This window comes from Otolemur garnettii, unplaced genomic scaffold (assembly GCF_000181295.1).
Source record: "Otolemur garnettii isolate 467f Iridium unplaced genomic scaffold, OtoGar3 scaffold00029, whole genome shotgun sequence".
Classification (NCBI taxonomy): Eukaryota; Metazoa; Chordata; class Mammalia; order Primates; family Galagidae; genus Otolemur; species Otolemur garnettii.
This window is the reverse complement of record NW_003852424.1, coordinates 2,330,457-2,347,323: the sequence shown is the minus strand read 5'-3', so window position 1 is coordinate 2,347,323 and position 16,867 is coordinate 2,330,457. Positions and strand designations below refer to the sequence as shown.

Genomic DNA, 16,867 nt, shown 5'->3' with positions numbered 1-16,867 from the left:
GGAAAGACTGGTGAAATCCAGGGAAAATCCAAACCTTTAATTAGTGTTGTGTTATTTTTATGAGTTTTGGCAATCATGGTGTGTTTCTGTGGAATATTAACATTGGAAGAAGCGGAGGGAACTGTGTAAGGGAGCATTTTTCACTAATGCTAATTCTGAAATTATTTCAGAATGAAAGTTTAAAATAGACAGATACATACATATATAACAAAGAAATATACCCCAAAAAGGTACCAAGAAAAAATGGCATTTAGGATGGTCACTTGAGTCACCTTTCAGGAGCTGAATAGCAGGTAATACCTGCTATTCTCTTTCAGAAATAACTACAAAAAGTTTCCCTTAAAGCATATAAATACGTTTATAGGAACCATTGGTAAACTACAAAATTTTAAATATACAACACATTTACGAGTTCAGCAACTGCTTAATAAAGTTATGTCTTTATTTTAAGAGATCATGGACCATCTTCATGGAAAACTGAAAATTTATGTCTTCATCTCTATAGGTTAAAATGCAAACTGTATACACAAAATGTGCATGCTTACATCTCCATAGTATTTGATAGAATTTTGATGTCTATGTTATAGTCGGGGGTATGTAAAGAAAGATATCTGTAACAAAAGAATTGAAGGGCATTTTACTCACATTTCAGGTAGCAATTATAAGCCAAGTGATTGTTTTTCAGAGTAAATCAGCCACCTTCCTATTTTACACTATTTTTTTGCAGAGAAACCTGCTTCCAGATTGGGGCTTGATTTGTCAGTGGTGTTGATAAAGACAGTTTTCACAGATTGACAAAGAAACATAGCCTACTCAAGTAAAATTTTTAAACAGACCAAAAAAAAAAAAAATTCCTAATAGGATTGTTTCCGGTGTAAGAGTAAAGGAGCAAATATGTTTCATTCATTTTTTGCTATACATGACCTTTATACATCAGTTCATTTCTCTTCCAGTTTTATTTTCTTCATTGAAATTATTTTAATATGACAACTGTATTTGCAAATGACAAACATATTTATTAACAAATATTTGAGTCCCTGTTGTTTCATAACACTGTGCTAGCTACTCTGGGAAATATATTCACCAATTTCTGCCTGCCAAGTAGTACGGACTATAGTAACAAATAAATGGCCATGTGTGACCAGATGGGATAGTGATAGGAAGGTTGAGATATAAGAGCTAGTATTCTCAAGGTTCCAAATATGATGTCATGATGAGGAACCTCTTTTAAATATTGTCATAATGAGGAACCTCTTTTAAATCTTGTCACAGTGGCCTGCCTATGTATAGGAGAGGCCGTTGTAAGGGCAGACTGAGTTGAAGAAGGGAGGATGTCTTTAAATCATGGCCCTAGAGAGTTTAAAAAGAATCTTTCCAGTCTTTTGAAAAATCAACTACAAGTATAGGGACAATGAGTAATTTATATTCTTGTTGTATTTATAATTATCTCTTTTGAGTGCTAAACAACTGCTAGTGTCCAAACTGTTTTTCTTAAGAAATATTTTGTTTGTGAGTACCAACAGCCTTAGTAACTCTCTTATTCCTCTTATGTGCTGAGTGCAGTCGGAGGAAGAGGAATTGGAGTTGGTGAGTGTGGGTTTCTACTTGTGAAGGAAATTGAAAAAGATGTAAAATACTAATTTTTAAAAACATTTTTATCTAACCAGTGTTCCCTTTATTGCACCAATTGTCTTATTTTTATTAAACACTACTTAAATTCTTAAAATAACTAAAGCAGTCTTCTGGAACTACAGACTCTAGTTTTTCTACTTATAATTGTACACGTTGACCCATTTTATTTGTTGGAGGGAGCATTGGAGTAGAGCCTTTAAAAACACAAGCTGTCCATGAGCATAGGACACTTGTTTAAGTATCTTTTAAGGGAAAGATACAAAATGCCTTATATAGCTCTCCAAATTATTAAAATATTTTTAGAGAATGACTTCACTCTCAGAGTTCCTCAGATTGTAACACACTATCTTGTGTTATTTCTCTTTCTTTCAAAAAGATTACATCATTTTTGGTGAGGTCACCTTTTTCAGAGTTGAAATTATTTCATCCTGCATGAAACAGTCTGAACCACAAAGGGGTTCCCTGTTTGCTAAAAAGAATGTCTGTAACTGAACCTGTACAGAATTACTTTTCTGTCAGAAGATATGCTGTTCTTATAAGTGGCTATTACCTTTTGTTCCAAAGCAAATGGTCTTCTTTTTTGTTGGCTTTTTCTCCAGAAAATAAACTTGACTAAAAATAACTTGCAGTGGAACTATTACTTCTTTGGGAACTAAAACCCTAATCTCACAGAAGTAATCATATGAATTCAAAATCAGCTACTATTTGGGACTTCAAGAGGAATACAGACTTAAAAATGCTCAAGTTTTTAGCATGATAAAGGTTAAGAGTGCATGTAAGCATGGTTGGGGAGGGGGAAGGCGTGTGTTGGTTTTATTTACATGTTATTACATGTTTATGCATGCTAGTAGTGTGTTTCGCACAATTTGTTTTCTTTTCAAATAAGGTTGTACTCTTCTTAAAATACAAGATTGTTCTTCATTTACTTTGTGATTATTCTCACAGTTTTTGATGTAGTTTTTATTGGCTAACTGAAATATACTTGTCACCTGTAAATGTGGTGTTGTATTTCATATTATGACTATCTTCTGGGGAAATACTTAATGATACTGCAATGATTAGCAAATGAAGTTTATAATTCAAGCTAAAATAATTAGATTAGACCTCATTGTTTACCCTTGAGGTGTTGTGAATTTGTGAATGCTTCTGTGAATTATCTAGTGCTGTGTTGCCCTCTAGTGGTTTGGAAAGCCACTGACCCTTAAGAACTCTGCTACTGAGATTAGGTGCTTTAATAAGTATTCCTAATTATATATCAAATCAGCACATTGTACCCTACAAATGCATTAATGTATACATGATCTATGAGTTTATGATTTAATAAAAAATAAATTTAAAAAAGGTAAAAAAATAAAGAGTAAATAAATATATTGGGGTCTTGTTGTTATCCCATGAAGCCATGAAGTGGGTAGGGTCCAGGCCATCTCATACTGTATTCTTTCACCTAGTGATTTGATTTTAAATTCCAGTCCAAATATGAATGAACGAATTAAGTGCAAAGTATATCCCTGTCTCAAAAATTTAAGTTTATTAACTTGATGCTGTGGCTAAAATGTATTCCCAATTGTCTTGCATTGACTTTCCACATTCCTCAAAGTACATCTATAATTATAGAATTTCGTAGATAAATATCCAAGACTCTGAAGACTTGAAATCTAGAAATCATAAAAATAAATGTTTTTAACTAAGAAAAAGTAACAACTAAGAACTGTAAATATAATTCATGTTCTTTAAAACTTAAGCTAAATTTACACTCTAAAATTTAAAATACACAGTTTTGTGTGTCAGACCAAAATCAGAAACACAATTTTTTAGAACTTAGCAAGTTGTTCACATTGGTTTGAGCTCTAAAATATAATCATGAATGGCTCTGACTACAGTGAGGAAGGACAGGTGCCCTGGGCCCTGCATGTAAAGACTGTATTGGTGAGAGCCAACTACAGAGATTCCTTCAGAAGTCTTATAATTGTAGAATAGCTTTGCTTCATGACAGCTTCAATAGGAAAGCTATGGATCAGAAGGAATAAAAATGTTTATGTCTGTTTTTTCATCAGTTATATAGAAATCTAGGGACAGAGGACTTCTTGGGACAGTAACTTAAGGATATTGTATATGTGTGTAGTATTTCAGTTATGAAGGCACTTCAGACATAATACCTCATTAGATTCTCAAAATAGTGTTGCAAGGCAATCAGGACAAAGCTGTCTTCTCTACCTGACAGGGAAGAGGCTCCAAGAGGTTAAATGATTTTCCCAATGCCTGGGAAATGGTGACTCTGGGACAAAACTGAAGCTGTACATCCACTACTGCATGTTCTAACATCCTCTGACATAGGGTAGAAAATATGAACTGAAGTTTGGAAATAAACTGAGGCCTGGATCCTCATTAAATGGTCAGTTTCTAAGTGTCTAGATTTAGCCAAAGGCCTTCTTATATATCCGTCTGAAAATTGTGATAGAGAAAATTGAATCACATTCTTACTCCTATAATCTTAAGGGCGCTGAATTATACTTTCACTGATACGGTTTAGACCCTAACTTTTCAGCTATCAGATTGCAACTTCATTTATAAAGAATTGAAGTTGGAGTTGTGCTTTGGCCTCCTGTGTGCTAATGATGAGGTCTGTTCTGTCCCTCTGATCCTCAGTTTTGAAAAAATGTTATCTTAAGCCACTATGATGAGAAACTAGTTCTGACCTACTCCTACACATAGAAGATAATGACTGGTCTCAGACGAACTAGACTACTTAATAGTTGACTTTTTTATTCATTCCCAGCATGGTTAGGGTGCTGTGTGGATGCATGCAGTGGACATTTAATGTTGCTCATCCGCTACCTATCAGCAGTTCGTTATTCAGAAGCTCTGTGCTCAGAGCCTTTCCTGTCAGAAAGCTAGGGGACTGTGAAGAGATAATATACATCTAAATCTACTGTTGAAAAATAGGTCAGCTGCAGGTTCAGAGGAGAAGAATTAGGAATACAAGCTGTACTCAATAAGCCATGACTTTAAACCATGTAAACATATAAGTGCTACAGAGAAAAGTCTATACATAGAGACTTACAGTCCCTATAAACGGAAATGACCTTTGTTATCACCAGGTATTTAAAAGCTACATGTATTTTATTTACAGTAGCCTGACAGTATTTGTAGTGGCATCAAGTCCTCATTTATGCTAACACATGAAAGTGTCACTGCCCATTTCTTAAAATAGAAATGTAAGTTTCTGTTTAAGGCTGTGTCTCTGACATTAATAAATTGTATTTTTAAAAATGAATGAGTAATTAATGTAAAAATATGTTCCTTAATTATTTAGTTATTCTCATTATGTATCTTTAAGGTTTTTACATTGCTGCTGCAGAAAACAATGACATTCATATGAAACTGTGAAAAGTGTCACTCTTTAATTGAAAGTTATTTCTAAAATGTTTAGTCTAAACACAAATACCATTTAATAACACTTTTTGTGTTTCTAATCTCTCACAGAATACTCAAAGGATAAGTAGTTCTCAAGCCACTCAGCCTCTTGCTACCCCAGTGGTGTCTGTGACAACCCCAAGCTTGCCTCCACAGGGACTTGTGTATTCAGCAATGCCGACTGCCTACAACACTGGTGAGCCTGCTCTGAGCCTTCCATGGGTCTTAATGCTCCCTGTTTTGTGATCAACATCTGCTTCAGTGATTTTTTTAAATTGTATTTATTGAAATAAGTCATTTCATGTTTTTTAGATTCATATGTAGATATACTAAACACATGCTAGCCATACAAAAATCACAGAACAACACATTGATAACTGAATGAATTAAAAAGTTGTGTTTCTCTAGTGTGAACCTGTACTTACCCCAACCAGAAAAAAGAAAAAACAAACAAGTAGCTGTTGTCAACATTGTGGCACCCAACACACCACAGAGGGGCACAGCCTGCTTCTGCTTAGTTTTTCTTTCCACAGTATCTCTCTCTTCAGGCTTGTAAAAGCAGGTTTGTCTCCCTGCTGTGTTAACCTCCTTTGGGAAAGACCAGGAATCCCTGTGGACCTGACGTGTGGGCAGGTGTTTAGCTGTGTCTGGCAGGCTGTCGTTTACTCCCTGTGACCGCTAGTTTGTTCTGTATCTGGGCCTCAGGAACAAAACAAGGACCTTTCTTGTTTCTCCTCAGAGCTAGTCACTCTTTGCCTCTGAGAGGAGCTTTTCACTGATTTACATTTATTTAGACATTTCATCTAAAAATACCCTAATTTGGGGTATATTGGGAAAGTTTAAGAATTCTACAGTGATTGGAGGGGTACTTTAGTGAAGTAGGCTGTGTGGAAACTTGCTTTGTGCAGCGGGTGTTATTTAAACATATCCATCTGAGAAGGGCTGAAAACGTGTGGTTGGTCTTTCTCACCAGCTGAGCCAAGCACCTGATGCCTCAAAGGAAGAAGGAAAGAAGGCAGTAGTCAAATTATACTTTGCCAGTTATTCAGGGACTGCCCTGCTAAGAAGTTATTTCTTTATGATCCTTACAAGCAGACTGTGGCAAAGGTCATCTAAGTTTAGGATTTAGGGTAAATGCTTTGGCCCTGTGCTTTCACACTGTGAGGGCAGGGCAATAGATACATTTGATTGCCACTTTAATTCTAAGTAGTTATTTTAAAACAGAAACAACTTTATAGATTTTACTGAAAAAGAAAGCCTCTTAAGAAATGTCCTTTCCTCTTTTCAACAATCAGAAGGAAGAAAGCGCCCAAATCCATCAATTGCCCAATAGCCCAGGGTCTGTGACTTGTCACCTGCTATTGGCACCTTGCACAGAGCAAGGTTCCAGGGTAAAGCCAGGGATTATGTTTTCATAGAAATTCTGTTCCAGTGTGTTAAGCACTTCACTCTCCTCTCAGTAGGTGAGAACACTATGCTAAGGACACATCCACTCTCCCAAGCTTACTCTAAATTTTTAGGAGACATTACATACCTAAGTTGGTAACCATGGAAGGGAAGTCCTGAGTTGTTGTGGTTATAAGTTTACGCTCTCTGAGTGGAGAGGATAGGGAAAGAAAAAAATCTGTCCACTGAAATGTTCAGAGGACCCAGTAGCTGAGAAGGTGGAGCTTGCACTGGGTGTCAGATTACAAAGTACTGACCAATTTATTATGTTTGTTAGTATTCTTAGAAATTCCTCTACTTACTTACAGAAATGCCATTGGATTAGGAAGAATATCTTTAAGACATCTAGAAGGAATTACCAAAACATATAAAAATGGAGGCAGTCTCTTTTAAAACCATCAGTCACTTTGCTTCAGTCTCATTCTACCTAAGACTGACTTTATCCTTGCTCTCTTTCTTAGAACACTCATTCTGTTTAACTTTATTGTGTTATCTTTCACAAGGTTATTTGCTTTTTAAAAACACTTGTGCATGTCTTATCTTTCTTGAGTATATTAACTACCTTTCTGTACACATTTTAGTGTCAATCACATCAGTCAGTAAAAGGGTGACTAAAGAAGCAACACTTTAAAAAGTAAAACAGCTCTGTGCAGCTAGACATTGCCTCATGCCTGTGCGTAAAGTCATACCCACCTTCACAAACTGAGTCACGTATCCTCTCAGCAAATATTTGTGAGCGCCTACTATGTGGCACTGTGCCAGGCAGTGGAAATACAGGAATCGACAGTGGAACTTAGGAGAAAAGACACAAGACACAAGTTCTATTGCAGTTGCATAAGGGCTGTATTTCAGCTTAGACACAGAGGAGCATGCGTGAATCACCTAGGCAGAGTAGGGAGAGACTCCCAGAGAGGGAGTGCCACGGACAAAGGCTGGAGTCCACCAGAGGGACAGGGCGGGATGGTCAGTGTGGAGACTAGAGAGGGAAGTAGGGACTTGTAGGCCATGTTAAGGATTTTCTACACTGTCTGGAGAGCGTAGGGAAGGCATAAAAAGATATTAAGGAGAGTATCATGATCATACTTGTTGTCTTATAAAGGTCACTTGGCTATAGTGCACATAGGGGCAAAACTGGATGCCATGTAAGGGGCTGGCATAATGGTCCACACAGTGGAGCTTAGACTAGATGGTGGGAGTAGAGGTGATGAAACTCAGGCAGGCTAGAGAGAGAGCAAACAGAATTGACCAGACTTGGTGGGTGGTGTAGGAGTGGTAAGGATGATACCCTCAGGCTTTTGCACAGACCACTAGGTGAATTTTGGGGTTGGAGTGTTTAAGGAGGAACAGGTTTAGAGGAGAGGGTGAGTCAAGTTTGGGTCATATCAAAGGTTGAGATGTTTGTAGAGCTTCCAAGTTAACATGGTGTGGAGGCCATTGAAAGGACCTAGAGAGTTGTAGGCTGGAGGGGACCCTTTGGAAGACTGGCTGAGCCCCCCTAAGAGACATGGAGTGGGGGAAGATAGAGGCAGGGCAGTGTCCTGAGCACCGCCATGCTGCTTCATCCAGTTCGTTTCTGAAAATGTTCATTCACTAGAAAGGCCAGCTTCTTTAAACATCTCCCTGAGACATGAGAAAGAAGTGAAAAGTAGAAGAGTTTTTGCCACTTCTTATTAGAACCAAATGGAAAAGCCAAGGGTTAGGCTGAGCTGAAGTAACTCCTTGTTGCGGGAGTGATAAGTAAGTCTTTAGTCTTGGCCACAGTGATGGGAACTGAAGCGTTCCTATAGAATGGGCTGCCTGTGTTCTGCTCTAGTGACAGAAAGGTTTCTCATGAACTTGAAATTACTTTGTTTGTAGTCGAGGAGTTGGGACAGCCCCTGTACTTAAAACAAATGCAATTACCTAATTGTGTAATGATGTATTTAGTGTCTGTGTCACTCAGAGTGGCACCCCGTGAGACGTGAGACGGGATCCTGTCTCTCCTGTTTAGGACTGGCTAATCCAGACTCACGCTGGGTAAGCTCTGTCTAAGCTCTCTGAATGTTTGTCTTTGTTCCAGAGGGTAGTAGCAGGAATATATATTTAAAATAACAATTGCATAAGAGCGTTCTTTAATGAAAACCTTTTATTATTTAAATAAATCCAGGCTACTATATATAGCTAGATCCTATAAATCTAAAAGAAAAAGGGTTGTAGATTTTAGACCCTAGCTTCTCTCAACCCAGGAGCCAGTGTAGCGGCTGTTTGAAAAATAAACCCTGTATGGTGCTTCAGTCACACAGAGCAATCTTGTCTTCCTTTGCAGACTACTCACTGACCAGTGCTGACCTGTCAGCTCTGCAAGGCTTCAACTCCCCAGGGATGCTGTCTCTCGGACAGGTGTCGGCCTGGCAGCAGCACCATCTAGGACAAGCCGCCCTCAGCTCTCTTGTGTGAGTAACTAGAACAGTGGTTCTCAACCTCCCTAATGCCGCAGCCCTTTGATAGAGTTCCTGTGAGTCATGACCCACAGGTTGATAACGGCTTAACTAGAAGGTCTCCCTGAATCCTTGCTCCTGGCCTGCACATTCTCCCTTTCTATTAATTACAGTCTTTTGCTCTGTTGACTTTCATGTGAAGAATCCTGGAATGATTCTCTTTTTGGTAGGCCCAAGTATTGGGAGAAAATACTATCTTTATGTGGCTCCAGATAATAGCTTGGATATTGAGCAAAGTAGGCATTTTGTGAAGGGATTCAGACATCAAGCCTTCTCCTGCAAGGACATAGTGAATTAGACTCAACTAGTATCTAAGGGGGTCCCTAGGCACAGATGCCACCCACGTGCACCCCTTTTTGCCTAATGACCTATGATTAAGCTCCTGCTGCCACACCTGCTTCCCAGCACCTGCCTCTGATTTCCACTGGTTAAGGAAAGGCAGCCTGTGGGCATTCGGCCCAACCCACCACCCTTCATTTTTTTGCTCCAGTGAACATCATTAGACAGGAGACAAGGCAGTGAGTTATGCCTTTGGCTTTCTTCTTGGGGGACGGGGGAGGGAAAGTGGGTCTGTACATCTTATGTGTATGTCAGGCTCCACGGGATTCATGTGGTTGATCCCAGCCCAGTGCCCACACTGAACTCATTCACAAAGAGAACATTCCGTAGGGGCAAGGTGTGAGGATATACGTGAAGAGGATTTATAGTAATACCCAGATGAGACCAGACATCCCAGCATAGCCGGGAGAAGGAACAGGTCCTTTATAGAACCAGAATGACAGTAGGCCCATGGAGCAGGTGGAGGAGGCATCCCAGAAGAGGGGATAGCATAGGAGAGCTGTCCAGCCTCCATGATGGCTGGCTGCCTCCTGCCTGCTCAGGGCAGAAGGGACACCTTAGCCTCCTGCCTAGCAGGTCCGCAGAGAGCCTGAACACTCTGACTTCTGAAATACTTCCATAGTGTGTACTGGTATCAGTAGTTTCTTTAGGAATTGTGTTATGGAAAAAGGAGCAGAGTAACTCAGGGAAGTTTCTGTGCTTACATAGGTATTTACCTCTCAGGGCTGTCCTTAGTATCCTAAGAATACTAATAAAAGCAGCTCTGGAAAAGCAAGTGGAAAGAGCTCAGAGCTTGGGCCTAGAGAAAAGCCTATACATGTCCTCCTGTACTACTATGAGCAGGATCCTTAGCCTTTCTGAGATGTTTCCTCCTCTGGAAAATAAGGATGATCTGATTTACTCCTGAGAGAAGTCATTCCCTTATGAGAACAGACGAGATGTACGTATCCCAGAGCTGGGGCAGAGGTCAGGCTGCCTCACTGGCTCTGTTCCTGGTCTGTGCATAGCATTAGACACTGACACTCTCATGGATACTGGCTGCAAAATTAACAAGGGTGTAGGGAGTAGAACTAAGTAACTTAAGGTCTCAACTGCTGTTTTCTTCTTGCTAGGGAAATGAGATTTCTTTTTATGCCACAGAGTCGGTCTTGGGGAATTCTGACAGGATTTTAGACCCTGGGCTCTTCTTAGACAGTGGTGTCTGTAGTATTCTAATAATGCAGATGCACTCACACATCATCTTACACCCTTCTTTTTTCCTTTAGCGCTGGAGGGCAGTTATCTCAGGGTTCGAATTTATCCATTAATACCAACCAAAACATCAACATTAAGTCAGAACCAATTTCACCTCCCCGGGACCGAATGACCCCATCAGGCTTCCAGCAGCAGCAGCAGCAGCAGCAGCCGCCGCCACAGTCCCAGCCCCCACAGTCTCAGCCCCGACAGGAAATGGGGCGTTCTCCTGTGGACAGTCTGAGCAGCTCTAGTAGCTCCTATGACGGCAGTGACCGGGAAGATCCACGGGGCGACTTCCATTCTCCAGTTGTGCTTGGCCGACCCCCAAACACCGAGGACAGAGAAAGCCCTTCTGTAAAGCGGATGAGGATGGATGCGTGGGTGACCTAAGGCTTCTAGGCTGATGTTTGTACTTCGTGTTACTGCAGTAAACTGCCCTACATATCTAAATCGGTAAATAAGGACATGAGTTAAATATATTTATATGTACATACATACATATATATATATCCCTTTACATATATATGTATGTGGGTGTGAGTGTGTGTGTATGTGTGGGTGTGTATTACATACACAGAATCAGGCACTTACCTGCAAACTCCTTGTAGGTCTGCAGATTTGTGTCCCATGGCAGACAAAGCACTCTGTAGGCACAGACCAGTCTGGCACTTCCTTGGACTACTTGTTTCATAAGATAACCAGTTTTTGCAGAGAAATGTGTACCCATATATAATTCTCCCACACTAGCTTGCAGAAACCTAGAGGGCCCCCTTCTTGTTTTATTTAACTGTGCGGTGACTGTAGTTACTTAAGAAACATGCTTTGTAGAACAGAGCAGTAGAAAAGCAGGAACCAAGAAAGCAATACTGTACATAAAATGTCATTTATATTAGTTACCCAACCTGGCATGGGTCTTTGTTGCAAAGGGGTGCATGGGAAAGGGCTGTTGATATTAAAAACAAAACAAAAGCCCCACACATAACTGTTTTGCACGTGCAAAAATGTATTGGGTCAAGAAGTGATCTTTAGCTAATAAAAGAGAGAATAGAAAACGCATGAGATATTCAGAAAATACTAGCCTAGAAATAGAGAGCATTAACAAAATAAAATTAATATATTAAGTTATAATTGGAATATGTCAGAAGTTTCTTTTTACATTCATATCTTAAAAATTAAAGAAACTGATTTTAGCTCACGTATATTTTATATGAAAGAAAACACCCTTATGAATTGATGACTATATATAAAATTATATTCACTACTTTTGAACACATTCTGCTATGAATTATTTATATAAGCCAAAGCTATATGTTGTAACTTTTCTTTTTTTTTAGAGAATAGCTTTATCTTGGTTTAACTTTTTAGTTTTATTTTAAGAGGAGAAAAAAACAAAAATATCTTGCAAGCAGAACCTTGGAAAAAAAAAGCCATGAACACTTACTATTCTATATGTATATTAAAAGTTGAGCCAAACTCTTTGTGTATATAGCATCTTAAATATATTATCACCTTTGATGTAAGTACCTATGTATTGTATGGTCACCAGATTAAAAAGTATATTTTTGTGGATTGCCGCCAATTTGGGGGGAAAAGGCGAGGTCCTTATTAAGTAGAGTATTCACTGTTTAATATTTACTATTTTGTTAAATATATACTGTACTTTGGATTTTAATTATTAGCCCAGTTTTTTCAGAGGATTGTATAAAGGGGTTTCTCCCCTCACTGGTGGTGAATGTGTGACGTTACATTGTAATCTTTGTGCTGTATGGGTTGAGCATCATTATATATTTTATATGTGTACATAAATAGCAAAGTGGCAAAAAAAATTGATGTTAAGTTCATCCTGCATAAATATAAAATGTGTTGTAACAGATTTTATAAGGCTTATTTAAAGTTGCCTTTTGTGAGGAAAAAATATAGTAGAAAAAGCTGACCTAATTTAATGAATTTTAGAGAAAATGGCAAAATAGTAGATGAGCACAAAGGTTTTATAAGTGGTAAATGATTAGGAAAAAATATTCATGGAGAAGGGATCTTTTTTCCTTGACCCTCTGAAAATAGAATGATGTAGCTGGTTACAAAATACTACCATTATCAACTATTCTATGCATTAAAATGACACTTTGGTGCGGGGGGGCGGGGAGAAATTCTCTTATGGTGCAGATTCTTGGCACGACTCTTGCCATTCTAATAGAAATTAGTGCCACCTTCAGCTTGGATTTTGAACAAGGCCTTACTCCTACAGAAAGACCAATAATTGGTGATAGCAAGTTCATTCGTTTGCTGGGCTTGTGCCATGAACAAAATTCAAAGTCCTGTATATCTTTCATCATAGATTTTTTAATGCTCCCTTTTCCTGAGAAACTCAAAGTAAGAGTTTAAAAAGTGCTGCTATTTTATATTTTAAATGTAATACTGAGCAGCTGCCTACAATTTTTACATTTTGTTTCCCCCCTAAATTACGTTCCTTTGGACATTTTTCTCTTATCTATTTGTGACAGATCATTAGCCAGATTTCCTGACTGACACACAGGTGTCGTGTACAAGGAAAATCTATGGTGTTCACCGGCTTGCACATTGGAGGTTCTGTTTGATGGCAGTTTGGGGAGTTACTTTAGATAGAGGCCAAAAAGGGGGAGGTAATATGCTGTTTCCTCTCTTCAGTGTAGGCATTGGCTCTTATTCAGAAAGGATTAGTTTTTCTTTCAAATGCAGTTATTTTACTGAACTACTTACAGGCACATTTCTTCATGCAGTCACACCTAATTGAAACAAGACAGTCTCCCAACACTGAATTTCCAAGATAATCCTTACCACTTTGTAAACCATTTATAGCTTTGAAAGTTCAAGTGATTCCTTCATTATTATTTATGCATGTTCATGAACTTCTGCTGTACGTTGGAATAGGAGTTAACACATTCACATTTACTGTCTATTTTCTTGTGTGCCTTATGAGATGGCTTTTCTGACTGTATCTCAATAGTCTTTCTTTCTATGCAGGTTTATAATCAGTACAACTACTGTTTTCTAAAATAATATTACACAAGGCTCGGAGTTTGTATTTAAATTATAATGACCAAGAAACAATGTATTACATTTTCAGGAACTGAATATTTGACTGTTAACCTTTTCCTCATATGCCCAGTGTGATCTGGAGCATATGGTCTCAACAGACATGCCTCACCCAGACACCCATGTGTGAACACTTCCGCATCCACCTCTCTGGGTGGAAACCAGCCTAGAGTGGGGAAGACTAATGGTGTTGCTTTAGAACTGGCTTTTCCTACCCTTTTAGACTCATGTGTTTTGTATGAGACACCATTGCAAGAAAATTTTATCCCTTCAGAAATATTTTATTACTAAAAGACAAAAACAAAAAAAGCTTAAAGTTAATTGCACTCATGTACAGCTTCCAACAGCTGTTCTTCCCTCGGCACTCTAACTGGTACTACACCGAGAGTGAAAGTCACCATTGTGTGTACACAGATGGTCCCAATCAAAACTCCATCTTTTGAGCCCTAATCCCATCCATTGTGTTATAGACTAAATCAGGGGGTTGTTCTAAAAGAACAATACGTGTTTTACTATTTCCTTTAAATATAAGGACAACTGATAATGCATTAACATGATTTCTGTACTAACCATCATGCGCACAAGAAATACATAGTAAATAAGGAACCTGAAAACTCCTGGCATTGGATCATAAGAAGCTAGATGATTAGAATGTGAAAAAGATTTTACAAATGTAAAACTTCTATTTCTCTGTAGAAACTTTTCTTCACTTTGCTGTGCAAGAAGACACTGCTTTGCTATATTTAAAATGGCTTTTTTAAAAGAGATTTATGTATTTGGTAAATGTTTGTAGTCAACAGTTCACACAAGAAGCTGTACACGGTTTGATCATGTAAAACCGTTTGGCGGCACAAGCTGGACTTTGTTGCCATCCTTGAGATGAACCTTTTAAGAAAAATAAGTTAATCTCAATTTTTCCCTGAATGTGTTGTTTTTCTTCATTATACAATAAATATTATAGTGAACTTTTTATCAAATGGTTAAGACAATGCTAGTTGTAAACTGTCTCCTGCACTCACTCCAGTAAAGACGGCCTGGCTCCTACTGCGCATCCAGACTCTGTCATGTTTGCTGGGGAAATGGTGAGGCGCTGGCTTTGCCACCAGGCAGCTCTCCCCTACAGTCCTCTCCTTCCACAAAGACCTTTCCACCTACATGACCCTTTCCTTGTATTAAGTCATTATGGTCCAGAGCCCCAGGACCAGTAGGAAGCAGCCAGTGACACCGTCTCCAGCCTGGCTGTTGTGTGCACACGGGTGTGATCAGTGGCATGCATGCTGTCTCCAAAACTACTACTCACAGAAAACACCAAGGGTTGGAGGGGATGGGTACTGTCATCAACTATTATTAGATTCTTCTCTCTGAAGTTTAGGGTGGGAAACAATTTGTTTTGCCCAAAATGATGATACTGAAGACATTTCTTAGAATGAATTGAGTTTTATTTCTGAAAACGATGGATGTGTTCCCGCAAGATGCTGGCAGGTGCCTCCCAGTGGTCCATCGCCCTTTAGGGAGATTCAGCTAGAAAATGAAGAATCTTCAATTTGCAGTGGAAAATATTCTCTTCCTCTGATGTGCCTTCTAAGCCAGCTCTTAGCTAAGCAGATTCTTGGTGTCAAATTGAAAACTAAATTTTTGTGCTGGCTACAGTGGGGCCTTATTAGCAGGTTTTGAAAGCTGGCTGAGTCCTATGACTAAAAATAATCACAGCTGCAGCTGCTTAAAATCAATTTCATTGCACTCTCCTAGTTAGCTCCCATGGGTGCTCTGCTCTAGGTGTTATTCTGTGATTGGCAACAGCCAAAAAGATGGTGTTCAATCAGAGGCTGGTGCCAGCTGGATGGCCACAGCCTGCTCCCTGTGCAGTGTTCACAAGGGGCCCAGGGGCTGTTGGTTGTAAAACAGAGGGTTGAAAGACTGTGGAGAGAGGGTGGTGCCTGTGGCTCAAAGGAGTGGCGGGTTCAAACCTGGCCCCAGCCAGAAAACTGCAAAAAGAAGAGAAATACTGTGGAGATGGGTTTCTTGGGCTAAGTGGACTGGTGTCCTCACCCTGCAGAGGTGCTGAGCCCCCGGCTATGTGAGGGCTGAGTGCTGACCCCTGAACCCCAGTTGTCAGTCAGTTTGGGCTGAGGACCAGCTTTTCTCAGGCAACCCAGCCAACAAGTGTGCATTGCTGAGGTATGAACTGTTGATGCTCCTAACTGCATCTCAGTGTTGCTTCCCAGAGGACCCAGACCGGTTGACCCAGCCTCCAGGCCAGGGCTTCCCTGTCTACTTTATGTCTAACAGAAGCAGAGTGCAGCTGGAGAAGAAGAAGGAAAAAATGTGATTTTAGTATACACATAATTCATCCCCACTCTGGTTTTTACTCTTAATTACATTTTGTTTTGAACTAAATTTTGACTTACAAAATTGAAAAAATAATATAGTTTCCATTATACATCCCTCACCTGTCTTCTCTAATGTTCATATGTACATAACTGTACTACAAGTAAGAGAACCAAGAAATCAACACTGATACGATACTATTAAGTAAATACCATACTTGAATGTTGCCATTTTCTCCACTTTTGTCTGTGTGTGTTCCAGGATCCAATCCAAGATGCCACATTGCTTTTTTTACTTTCCTTATCTTTCCTGACCTTTGAGTTATTTTATCTAATGTCCCTCAAAGGGGGTTTGTCTGATATTTTTTCATGATTGGAATGAGGTTCTGCAGAAGTGATTGCCCTGCTTAAGTGCAGTCTGGGGTTGATGAACGTTGACCTTGGTCACTTGCTTACGTGGTTTCTACTGGGTTTCTCCACTGTAAAGTTACTGTCTTTCCTTTTGTAATTAATAAATACACCTATCTTGGGGGAGAGACCTAGTGACTATGGAGGCTCTTTTCCATACTTTTATCGTCTAACTTAGCATCTTGACTACAACAATTAATCTGCCTGTGTTCGTTTTTATTAATTGTACTTCTGCTATAGGGTACAGCTGTCCTTTTTCATTTACTGAATTCCACCATTATGGACTGAGGGGTATTTCTTCTTTTCTATGGGTTATCATCTATTATTATTTTGTTCCTCAAATTGTTCCAGCCTTGGCCATTAGGAGCTGTCAGGAGGACTCCCGTGGTCCTTGGACAAGCCCCTTTTAGCATGTCCTTTCTGGCACCAGAAAACGTTCCACAGTTACCTTGTATTTTCTCTGTCCCAGTACTGGGTCAACCATTTTTTTAAGTTTCCTGGTTCCTTTTAATTGGA

The 16,867-nt window shown here is 39.3% G+C and overlaps 1 protein-coding gene across 5 annotated transcripts in view; it reads left to right on the top strand.

Annotated features, from left to right (window-relative positions):
- Positions 1-14,610, top strand: part of MEF2A (myocyte enhancer factor 2A) — a 129,351-nt gene extending 114,741 nt beyond the window's left edge. For 2 of the 5 annotated variants that reach the window (XM_023512491.1, XM_012804540.2), the window contains exons 9-11: positions 5,116-5,242; positions 8,798-8,924; positions 10,574-14,610. In XM_023512491.1, the coding sequence (XP_023368259.1) occupies positions 5,116-5,242; positions 8,798-8,924; positions 10,574-10,934 (615 nt within the window). In that variant the 3' untranslated portion in view covers positions 10,935-14,610. The remainder of the gene's footprint in view (positions 1-5,115; positions 5,243-8,797; positions 8,925-10,573) is intronic. The other 3 variants (XM_023512493.1, XM_023512492.1, XM_023512494.1) reach the window with 2 other exon arrangements.
- Positions 14,611-16,867: the final 2,257 nt, after the last annotated feature.